The 12,655-nt window shown below is 35.4% G+C and overlaps 2 protein-coding genes across 2 annotated transcripts in view; one reads left to right on the forward strand and one right to left on the reverse strand.

Annotated features, from left to right (window-relative positions):
- Positions 1 to 9,092, forward strand: part of LOC114242252 (uncharacterized) — a 137,149-nt gene extending 128,057 nt beyond the window's left edge. Inside the window, exons 10-12 of the mRNA XM_028173349.2 lie at positions 2,700 to 2,789; positions 3,187 to 3,281; positions 3,776 to 9,092. Coding sequence (XP_028029150.2) covers positions 2,700 to 2,789; positions 3,187 to 3,281; positions 3,776 to 3,899 — 309 coding nt within the window. The 3' untranslated portion in view covers positions 3,900 to 9,092. The remainder of the gene's footprint in view (positions 1 to 2,699; positions 2,790 to 3,186; positions 3,282 to 3,775) is intronic.
- Positions 9,093 to 10,516: 1,424 nt separating this feature from the next.
- Positions 10,517 to 12,527, reverse strand: LOC114242234 (transmembrane protein 223). Its single transcript, XM_028173325.2, has 2 exons — positions 12,006 to 12,527; positions 10,517 to 10,934 (listed from the first exon to the last, which is right to left on the reverse strand). Exons 1-2 carry the CDS (start codon positions 12,394 to 12,396, stop codon positions 10,633 to 10,635), a joined length of 693 nt encoding a protein of 230 aa, XP_028029126.2. The 5' UTR covers positions 12,397 to 12,527; the 3' UTR covers positions 10,517 to 10,632.
- Between the last annotated feature and the right edge of the window lie 128 nt (positions 12,528 to 12,655).

Here is a 12,655-nt window from a genome sequence, read left to right on the forward strand (position 1 = left end):
TGTTTCACGCTCGCCTCGTAAGGCTTTAAAAGCAATTATTACTTTATGTATTTTTATTTTTAAGTATTCCAAAAAAATAACTAACAAAAAAAAACACTTTTCACAAACACGTACTATCGATTTCTTTTCTACCGCTACTGGCCTGCAAAGGTTTTTGGGAATGACCCTTATTGTTTCTGGAAATGGTGCATAGTTCTGATTTGAATTTATGTTCTTTTTTTTAATATCACATACGCGCACTTACGGAACCCCTAGGCGAACCGATGGCTAGTCCGAAATTGCCACTACCACATCCCCCTCCAGTCACTCTTGGTCGTTGGAAGGGAAGCTACGTCCTCCCGCTGTATTAGTATGGAGTCATGGGAAATACACAAAAGTTCAAATCCTACCTAGTAGTATGGAGTCATGGGAAATACACAAATGTTCAAATCCTACCTGTGGATATCAGTTTTTCTAAGTAAACATTTATCTGATATTTTGATTTCCATGATGAAGGATTTATATCGTTTAATAAAGACAGGCTGTCCATCTTAGCATGGCCGCCGGACATGTCCGATCCAGGCGATCAAACGGTAAACAGGCGCCGTTGCCCAAAACACGTCATTTCGGATCCTCTCGGTACACTATCGGTGATTTTTTCTCACGTTCTCGTCGAACCCGTTGAATGCGACGAAGCGCTCGCCGTGAAAACTAACCCACAAACACAGCTTATTGAGTTTCTCGAGGGATCTTGTCAGTAGGTCGCGATTCTGATCCGATGGTAGATTTAATAAAGCACTGCCCTTATGAGGGCAGATGCGAACAAAGCCTCCAAGGCTAAGCCCCATGAGCTCAGCTACATGTCTGGTGCAGCTTGTATAACCCCACAAGGTTAATAGCAATAGGCAGGCAAAAAAATCTGTAATAAATATGGTACCCGCAAAATGTCTAAATAGTCGAAATTATTCGTAAATAGAGGTTAGTCGATGTTAAAATCGTTCGCGTCTCGTTTTTAAGAAATGAAACCTTTTTGTAGTTAATCTAAATGTATGTAACAGCTATTTTTGAAGCTTTGAAGCGTTCTTGGCGTGATAAGCAGGCGTACTCGTATCTATGCGACTATGCCGTATGAGGAGGTGCCACCATCTTCTACGCCAATAGCGCTTTTCCGCGATAAGCGTTATTTAACATAATTGAGATTCTTCACCAACTCCCGTTTCTATAAATATGAGTGAAGGATACTTAGGATCTAGTATCATTAAGCGAACTCCAAAACATTACGGTTTCCGTGAACACTCTTTAGTAATTAACATAAAAGCTACACTTTCGCTCGCAGAAGTGTAACGCTTTCTAAAGCACGTTTTATTGTCAGGACCGGTTTTCGGTCTTCAACAATATTTATAAAAAATAAACTAGATGATAGGCTCCTAGCGCTCACCGTTGTTTAAAATTTTAGGTACATTAAAAGAGAATTAATTTGATTAAAATGCAAGAAATAAAATTTCTTGTAATAATACCGAAAAGTTGTGCCGTTATATGTTCGGTACGCGTATTGTGAGACAAACGGACAGGATTGTAGTTATAACGCAAATATATTAACTTCCCGGATTTCGTTTTTGATAACACAATGTCGTTTTTGCATCTTGAAAGTCGCTGTGAACAAAATCGAACGTATTGGGTGCATAAAAATAATGGCAGTGTGCATCTCAAACAAAATTAAGGATGACATCGCAAGCAAAATCGAGGGACCGCTTATTAATAAATAGCTTTTGCATCAGGCATTTGAGAAAAAAGAAATGTAATAAATAATCAGCTAGTGATGTTTTAGGATTTTATAATACCTAAGTTACTAACATAGATTATAAGCAATACTTACTAACAAAACGTATGGTTTCTTTACTCAAATAAAGATTTTTTAAAAAAGTTTTACATTGACTCTCAGATTGTAAGGTAATTTTTTTCGACGCCGAATTGGATACATTCTCTTCACTTAAAATAAGTTGAAACCACTATTAATTTAGCAAGCCAAGCTGGTAATGCCATTTAATAGATTCAAATCGTGAACTCTATAACCTAAAAAGAAGCTAGCCGACGACTGTCATGTGGTTTAGCTCGTTTTTAATTATTTTCATTGTACATTGTTATTTTATCTATAATTGAACAGACGGTCTAGTTTGTTCGAGGTGTTACTGGAGCCGATAGAAATAACAACCTGAATACGTGCGTCTCATGCTTGAGACTCACTACGTCGTCGTGGTAAAGGATAAGACGTCCGGTGCATTCGTGTTGAGCGATGCACCGGTGTTCGAATCCCAGGCGGACACCAATTTTTGTAATGAAATACGTACTCAACAAATGTTCACGATTGACTTCACGGTGAAGGAATCAAACACGCTAAATTATAATTTGCGTAATTACTGGTGGTAGGACTTCTTGTGAGTACGCGTGGGTAGGTACCACCACCCTGCCTATTTTTGCCGTGAAGCAGTAATGCGTTTCGGTTTGATGGGTGGGGGGGCGGGGGCGGTTGTAACTATTCTTGAGATCTTCGAACTTATATCTCAAGGTGGGTGGCGCATTTACGTTGTAGATGTCTATGGACTCCAGTATCCCCTTAACACCGGGTGAGCTGTGAGCTCGTCCACACATCTAAGCAAAAAAAAGACCATTGACGCTAGTAAAAAAAGGATGCTAGTAAGAAATTATCTATTTTATTACAGGACGATTTCCTTCTACGACACTATGACAAGGGGCCGTGCAAAAACAAACTTGGACACTCGCGAGCTTCTGTACTGTGGCACCGTGCTCAAGTAAGTTTAAAGCTTTCCCTCGTCCTAAAAAAATTCATGAACAAACTGAGATGTTTAATATTTAAGCTTAAAAAATTATTTTATCACGTAAAAAAACCCTAACAAAAGTCAAACAATTATTTGATTCCGAACACTTTAAAAACTATTCATTTCTATTGTCTGTCGTCCATTATTGAGACTGGTTAAGCTTGTAACGGACAAACACGATGCCTCCAATAAGAGAGCGTCTTTCAAACCAGAAATATTGGCAATTAGACCCTTAAAAGAAATTGAAGGATAATATTCATTTGCTTTAAAACCCGCAATGTAAAGCTTAGTAAACTCGGGGGCAATAACCGCCTTCGTACTGCAGACCTCGTGTAGTTAGATAATTATTTGGGAACGTTACTAATTTCAGGTTGTCGGTATATTTGCTGGCTTCGGTTTGCTGCTGTTGGTCGCCAGTCCGCTGTTGCTGCTCGCGGCGCCCTGTATCGTGTGCTGCAAGTGCAGGTAATATTAACTGCATCTGAATACATTCCTGTACATTCACAGTTGGTGATTCAATCATAGTAATTTCCAACCTCTGAAGAAAGAGTTCACTTATTTTTCTAACACGTCTTTTATATTTCGAATTCGACTGTCAGATCTTTTGTCTTCGTATCTAGTTGCCGATGCCTATAGATCTTATTGAAAGGGAATAATATATGTTAAATGGCGGATACACAACCTTACTGTTTTGACCGTTTTCGTTTGTGCAAATGTGTTTCGTAGGCTGTTTAAACAGTAATTACGATATAATAATATCACAATGTCATTTTTAGACTACCCACAAAGAAACATGGCATCATTTTCTAGATTTTATTGTTTGAGATAGTGTGGTTTTCGAATGTTATACTTGAGATACGATGTCGAAGTATAAACTGCCATAACTGTTAAATTCAAAACAGAATTGAATTTTTGGAAGGGAATTGGTTGACCGATAACGCATCTTTTAACGTTTCAAGGCTGTGCAATCCAAGCACGAAGAATCTTGAAGAGGTAGACGAGGTCGATAGCATCAGTCCCGGGAGGGACGACGATGACGAGATCACCCACGAGAGGTCCCGGGATCGATATCTGAGCGACTGACACCCGCCAAGGTACTAGACGGTGACGCACGCGTATCAACGTACACCGGTACTGGCCAGCGACTTACTCTGCACAGTTTGTCAGTCAAATACGATGTATCGTGTCAATCGTCGAAAAACGTTTCTTCGTGTTGGCAACACTGCTAGTTTTTCGTGTTGGCAAGGCTCAGGCCTGCTCGTCGTTGAGACGATTTATCGTGTAACGTGTTGACCGAAGAACTTGTACGTAAATGTGATAAAAAATATTTTGTGGACGATATTATAAATGTAGAAATTAAAACAAATAAATATATATATGTGATGAACGAAAATGTTATAACTTAGTAATTTAGGATATGTCAAGTTGAAATGTTCAAGGAATGTTACTTGGTTATACATTGTGATTTTCGCTTCCCCTTAATTATAGCTTTGTTGGATGGAACTCAACAGGGCTCAGAGCATCAGATGAAATCGAGATATATATATATATACAAAAAATAACTAACTCATACAGTACAAAATGTGTAGCTTCAAATGTATTAAAAACAAAGAAATATACGGGGCCTAATGATCGATGCTTGTATGAAAAAAAAAGTCGTATTCGTATATTTGTAAATGGCATCGCCTTTTTTAGCTTCTCGACCTAGAACCAAAACTCTGAGAGAAAGAGAGAGAGAGAGAGAGAGGTAACTGCATTTAGAGTTGTAATATTTAATGGCGCAAACGAACCATACGGTTCCAAGACTTCAGATTGGACTGATGGACTGAGATCTGTTCCTAAAGATGAACAAAATGTAGTGCTTGTGGTTCCTACCGCGATGACCTTGATAATACTAAAACTTTCGGCACAGCACGCAATGTAACAAAAACAATCTGCTGAAGTCGGGGTCAACGGACTCTGGCGATCTTATAGTATAACATTAAGTATCAAAGTTGATAGCTAAGCTTTTTATTTCTATTGTACAGATGGGCGAATGGAGCTCATGACCTATAATATATGTTGTTAAATGGTTACCGGAGCTCATAGACATCAATCACGACCTGAACATCACCAGTCTCGATTGTATCGTATGATGCTCTCGGCCTTCGAACAGGAACACGTGACTGTTCACGGCAGAAATTAGCTGGACGGTGATAATTACGGGCGTGCTATATAACCAGCAAATTTTAGTTAGTAAACCTATATCCATTTTTATCTATGTCGAACGGGTATGATAAACGCTAATCGTCTCGGCTACCACAATGGGCCGCACATTCCGTACAGATTTCGTTTTGACGTTGCGTGCGAGAAAAATAATTCCACATGTTGATTTGACAATACGTATATACATAGTGTATTTAAAAAAAAAATTGTTCGTTGTTCGAAATCGCTCATTATCGTTTGAAAATTGACAGCAAATGCCAGAATGACGTATGTAATAGCAACCATTTTGAATTTTGGCAAACGACCGTTGATCTTTCGTTCTGAGATAAAATAGCGACTTATTTCCCCAAACTCATTGATGTACGATAAAAAAAGAAAACGTAATTAAAAATATATTGTTAACATTTATCTTTAAGTGACTTATGTACATAATACTGTTTTTTAAACTTATGAATATGCTAACGCGACTGTCAAAATCAAAACAAATGTACTTACTTTTTTGAATAAAGCATTTTTAGAATCGTTTTTGTTTGTAAAAATGAAAGGCACGATGGCAACTTATGAAGTTGACTCTGGATAGAACTGTGTGATGTGGCGATAAGTTTGTTTTATCAAAATTAATGGCTTGATTTCTAACATTAAAAATAATTGAATACAAAATTTACGAAATGTGATTCTAATCCGTAGTTCATAAGAGAGTTGACACGAAATAATCCAATGTATACTTAATATATTTTTCTAAAGAGATACAGAATTATATAATCTAAAATTAACTGTATTTTTTGTGAACATAGACAAGATGTTTCGTTCAATGATATAATAATACATAGTTGAAGAAATAAGATATTGTATGATGTATTTGGAACCATTGGCGAAAACGATGATTGTGATAGTGCTGAGATGTATAACAGAGCAGAATTAAAAAATATCATTCAATTAAATTTATTTAAAAAACGAACTCCTGGTAAACGCAATGTGCTAATTAGATTTTAAATTCAATTAAAATGCGGAGGAATGATTTGACATTGCAGTTTTATGAAATATAAATCTACATTGTTATTTAAACACAAACTAGTTTTTATCGATAGCTTCGTGTAATTGAAAGATTAATTATTGTTTAGGCTTCGATAACGATCGTGGCATACTCCTATAAGTGTGTGAACATTAAGACGTAACTGCAATGCAGTGTGGAACAGCACTTTATTTAATAATATTTAACATATCGCCCTTAATAGCAACAGTCAGATTAATAAAAAAGTATAAAAAAAAATTTTTTTCGCATTCAAGACGGCAAACGCATTTTAATTTTACAGACTACAAATGTCAAGATTTTTTCGAATGTCACGTCGTTTGTTTTTTGCACGAAGTAACCTATTGTTAAATATTACGCGGTATTTTATATCCAGGGCGATATGTGACCTCATGTATTTATGAGAGAATGAATCTATAGTGAAAGCCTGAAAATAAAACATAATTTATTAATATTAAAGTAGTCTTATTAAATATTTATGATTTTAATTGTAAATAAGAATTTAATATTGTACTTAATTTTATTGTTGAGGATCGATGGTGTTTTAATTCGTGTTTTTAATTAATAATTTGTTTTATGATTTATGAAAATGGCAACTTTTTAAAATTCGCTTTAACTTTCCAATGACCTTTATTTGTTTTAAAAAATGTGTGACCGCTTAAATGTTTTGAAATTAAATTAAGCAGTTTTCAATTTTTATGTGACATTATGTACAGAGATGTGATATTTTGTACAATGAAAATGTTATTACTATAAATAGGGATCCCCATATATTATTCTGATTGTTTTATCAAAAAGCTACCTACATTAACAAAATTTCAGAAAATTTAGAAGTTTGATAGTTTAGATCCGATGGTGCGGGCTTAATTTATAAATGACAAAAAAACTAACGAAATGGTTCATGATATCACTGCCAAGTGTTGACGTGCAAATCTGATGGCGGAATGTCTCACTACGTACGCACCATGCTCATAAAAATATCCGACACCGAAATTTTAAAAGCTTCATCGTTTTAAAAGTTATTTGAATGCGTTTTTTCAAAATAGGCTCGCAATATATATATACTTGCTTTATTATACATATTCGTAACATTTTCACTCAAGACTGTATTGTTGAATTTCACGTCTGCGATTTCTTATGTATATTTTATTTAGCACTTTCATTGAAAGGTAAAAAAAGTGTGCAAAAAAAACTTCAGAGGTGTCAAGGGACACCCGGATGGAATGAAGTCCCTTTCGATTAATTAGTGAAGGAATTGTAATTTTTTTTTTAAGTTATAATAATAAATTACGGCATTATGAAGAAGAAAAAAACAATACTATGAACTAAATTACTATTGTTGAAACGCTATCTCGAGAAACTGTACTCATTACGCGACCAATCGGATACGAGCAATGTCACGCGATAACCGCCTACACGTTGATTGGTCAGAATGACGGATCTAAAAAGTGTCGTGACAACTTTTCGTAAGAATTTTTTCCGTCTAGCCCCCTTTCACAACGCGCGATAAGGAACTTCGTTCCAATTGTATTTATTAAAGAAAATAGAATTGTCTGTTTGTGATTTTGTACTAGACTTGTTACCAATTCTATTACCTATTTCTTGCTCTGCGTGAATTCATCAATGAGTACTGACTTGACATCACTTAACCGTTTTCTATTTGCATTGCACGTGTATGTCTAGTCTGTTTAAAAAAATCAATAATACAACTTTTTTTTTACTGCTGTATCACTCGGATCGACGAGCTCACATCCATAGACACGACAATCTAGATACTGCCACTAGAAAGCTAGAAATTTCATCCAAAATTACTAAAGTGAAAGCACCTTATTCGCGCTTCCTTCATTCGCAATGTCACTATTCACGGATAAGAAAAATACGAGCCAATTCCTATGTTCGCGGTTAAGCTATCTTTATTCGCGGAATTAATCGATACATACACTTTGATAAAAAGAATTCCAATATGTATGTATCCAACCGAATATTTTTTGTAAAGGCGGTTTTCCATATTCACGGTTTCTGTTAATATTGAAGAATAAAGTTTTTACGGTATATTACAATACACGATCAGCGGTGTGAGCGTGCGAGTCTCTCGTATTCTTAGCTGTGCTTTTTTAAGTACATTCGCTTGAAAATATTTGAACATCGTCAACGTCTTTCAAATGTTATATTCAAGGATTGATGTTAAATGAACCCTTGAATCGGTGAATCTATTCGTAAATGTTTTTTAATTATGTAGTTTAGAGGTATTGGTTTTATTTCGGATCTCCACATTGAAATAAACTTACCATTGATCCTGTTTGGCTTGATGTGACAAGCTAGGTAAAGCATTTGTAGACTTAAATGTTAGTGTGTAAGATAGGCGTAAGTTGATGTTCATTCATTTCAATGCTTGACGAAAAATAACAACGTATTCTTTGTCTATTTGTCATTACCGTCATCAAATTATTTCAAATATGAATTAGTGAAATAAAATACTGCCAAAATCCCTTCAAAAGTGAGAAACATATAATGTTTCACTAAGTTTGCACTTAATTTTGTTTCCCATGGAAGCCCAACTTACATTAAAACAGGTTTCACAATAAACATTCTTTAAAGGAAAATATATCTCTTGGCAATTTAAGAAATTTAGACTATAAATGTCACAAGAACACACAAATATACACAAGAAACAACAAAGTTTAATATGATTAAAACAAAACTAGTTGGTAATAGTCCAAGCATTGAAGTGAATAATATCTTGTTAAATTTTTTTCTCATGTAAGTTGATTGGAGAATCACTAATGTCAAAAGACTAACTTTTTTGTGTAGAGCTTGGGGCGCAAATGTACCTTAAATAAATAATGTTCACAGGTCAATTTTGATTATGCATTATTTTGCAAAGTAAGAACACATGTTAACATTAGCGCCAACTCTGTTTAAGTCAAGATTTTGTATATACGTTTTATTTTCGTTAATATTAATAATTGTGTTGAGACTTGAGACAAACTGATTTCTCTGTTACTGTAATTATAATTTAATAAAGATTTTTCTGAAACACATATTATTTGGTTTTGTTTATAATTAATATATATATATACCTAGTCAGGTCATAAATTCTGTCACATGTTTAATGTAAAATAATTGAAACAAGTTTATTCATTATGTAACCATTCATATACCAAAATGAACTTAACAAAACATAGATTCTTATGACACTAAAGCTTATTCAAAATGACCTCCGCGATTTTGAATACAGGCCTTCAATCTGCGCGGCCAGTCGTCTATCGCAGCACGAACGAGGTCCATGTCAATATCGGCGGCTGCCTTAATCAAGGATGTCTTGAGTGACTCCAAATTGGGATGAGGCTTTGAGCACGCCTTTTCCTCCAAGTGTTGCCATATCTTGTAATCTAACGGATTCAAATCTGGACTGGAGGAGGGCCAGTCTTCGTGCCGGATGAAGTCGATTTCACGCGCCGCCAGCCGGTCTTGTGTACTCTTCGCTCTATGAGCTGGCGCCGAATCTTGTTGGAATACCCAGTGCCTGTTATTAAACATGGTATGAGAAACAGGTTCCACAAGGTTCGTCAGGACTGTATTTTGATACACAACTGCATTCGTTTTTACACCTTTCTCACAAAAATGTACTTCTGTTAAGCCCCAATTCTTATTGGGGCTTAACAGAGGTTTCTTAACTCCCAACCATACCATGAGCGAGGATGGAAAATGACCTCGTTGTACACGCGGAATACGGTTGCTCGCTTCTTCACTACTGTGTGCGTACACCTTATCATTTTGTTTGTTGTAGCTCTCTTCTACGGTAAAACTTTTTTCATCCGAAAAAAGAATTTCCCGATATTTTTTTCCCGCGTACCGCTTCAACAAAGCGCGGCATCTCGTCAGTCTCAGATCCATTAGACGAGCATTCAAACGATGTCCTGTTTTTCTTCGATATGCCCGAAGCCCTAAGTCTTCATTTAACACCCTTTTCACCGTGGTTCTGCTTAACCCTATCTGAAGGGCCAACAGTTTCTGCTTACGTTTGGGATTTCTTTGAATTCGCGCCTTCACAGCTTTTATCACTGCTGGAGTCCTAACAGACCGAGGGCGACCACTTCTTGACCTGTCATCTACACTAGAGTCTTCATTGTATCGTTTGATGGTACGATAAACGAATCTTTTGGTTATATTCAAATTTTTCAGTATGTTAAAAATTTGAATTGGCGCGTAACCGCAACGATGCAACGCAATAACTGAAACACGGCCTTCTTTAAGCGTCCACTCCATATTTAAAAATGAGTAAAATTCTAAAAGAATACATTTTTATTTTCATGAACAATTCGAAATTCGAATTCAATAAACTTTTTTGTGGCCAGCATTCTAAAAGAAAAGTTTTTACTGTGTGACAATACTTATGACCTGACTAGTTATATATCACATTTGAAATTATCTTAATAGCTCAAGAACAAAAAAAAACAAAATATAATGTAAATTATATTTTTATTAGTTTACAAGTGATACAATAAACCTGATTAAGTGAATCTTCAAATGTACCAAAAGTCAGATGCTGAAATTTATTCTATTATCACATGATCTTCTCTAACTTTTCCCCCATTTCCTGAGTAAGCCTGCGGTACAATCAAACAGCAAAGGGTTTTTAAACTCTCCCCTCATATCCAGCATATAATGCATCATTCTATTTCTCACTTTGAGAGGTAGCTGTACTTTTGCCACTGTCCTTCTTTCCTGACAGCAAATATCTTCAATGGGAACTTTCATGGATCGATTGCGACCAAATGGAGCGTAAGTGACCAATGAAACATGCTTGCCTCCTTTGTGGAGAACTAAATATCTCACGGAACGAAGGGTGTACATCCATATCATTGTTAAGGATCCTGCCCCTGCAGCATTATAATATTCAACTTAAGGCAAGTTCTTTCAAAAAAGGCTATTCATTAATTTTGTACATTTAAAGTCATATATGAAAAACTATACCAAAATAGAATAAAGGCATTCTAAAGCTAAGAGAATAAACATTTTGAGGGGACATCCTTATTCCCTATTCAATAGTAGACTGTATTGTCATTAAACAAAAAAATTACTTCAAAGTTCATTGCCATGAAATAAAACAATGCATAATGTTGTACAAATATTTATAGAATTGTTGGCATTTGTTGAATTTCCATAAGTTTCGAGTTTGTATCTATGGACCTCTCATGACCACTAGTGTATTTGTTTTGGAAAAAACTGCTGCAGTAAAAAAAAAAGGATGTTGCAGTGAGACACTAGATGTCAGAGAGCAAGGCATATTCCCCTGTAGTACAGGTTTAACCATTAAAGAATAATACTAAATTATTTTAAAATTAGCTAGTCATTATATTGGGTTTGATAACTGTAAGCATCAAAATTTACATGATACTTGCATTTAATAAATATGTCTCACATCTGTGTTTTGTTGAGTTAAATTTACTGGTGAGTTTACTGGTGGTAAAGGCTCTTGTGAGTCTCCACGGGTAAGTACTACCAGCATGCCTGTTTCTGCCATGAAGCAGTAATGCGTTTCGGTTTGAAGGGTGGGGCAGCCATTGTAAAACTATCTGAGACTACCTGAGACCTTAGAACTTATATCTCAAGGTGGGTGGCACATTTACGCTGTAGATGTCTATGGGCTCCAGTGACCACTTAACACTAAGTGGGCTGTGAGCTCATCCACCCATCTAAGCAACAAAAGTATAAAAAAAAAGTATGTAAATGTCTAAATGGCTCATTTATTTAATGCTTTTATGGCCCATTCATTTAGCTTCACTCCGCTTTATAATATTAAATTTATTCTAGCCGCTGAGGTTAAAGTTCAAGTCCTTTAATTTGCGAAAAGTGTTTTGTTGCCCAAAAATGACTTTTTTTTCTAAAAAAACGTTTAAAACGTTACTTCGTAAGATGTTTTTCTTGTTACATTTGAATTACTTACTTACCAATAATCACAGCCAAGGTGCCAAGAGTATTTTTGTATTTATTTTCTCCCAAATTTATTTTTCTATACCATGGAGTGTCTTCTGTTATCTTCGATTTGTCTACGGGTGCATCTTTTAAGGTTGAAAATGCGAATATACCTAAATACATCCAAAATGCATATTGAACTACAGCGAATATGTTCATATACTTATAAAAAGAAGGATTTTCGTATTTAAAAAGGATTACATCCTTGGCAACGTTTGTGTTGACATCATGAATAGTTCGTGCTGTGACCGAACTCGAACTAAATGAAACTTTATTAACATTATTTATACATTCTTTACATTTCAATGGATACCGTAGAGCTGAAACTCTTTTAACTATTGTCGATGCGTATGATATGATTGACATTATATAATTATTACTTTTAAAACCTTTCTGTGACTAGAACTAAAATAGTAACAACATAACCTATTTTTGACAGTCCAATTTTCACTCAAGACTCAGTAACACAATAAAGGCGAAGGAATCGTAATATAGCGTCTAACTTTCGAAGTAAAAAGGTGAAGAGATGTCTGTATGTCGTTGGAAAAGTGAAATGCAGCGTAACGAACTGAAATTCAGTTTGGAATTAAACTGAATGAAATGTAATGAAGTAAATGAGGTGAAA

This window comes from Bombyx mandarina, chromosome 11, assembly GCF_030267445.1.
Source record: "Bombyx mandarina strain Sakado chromosome 11, ASM3026744v2".
Classification (NCBI taxonomy): domain Eukaryota; kingdom Metazoa; phylum Arthropoda; class Insecta; order Lepidoptera; family Bombycidae; genus Bombyx; species Bombyx mandarina.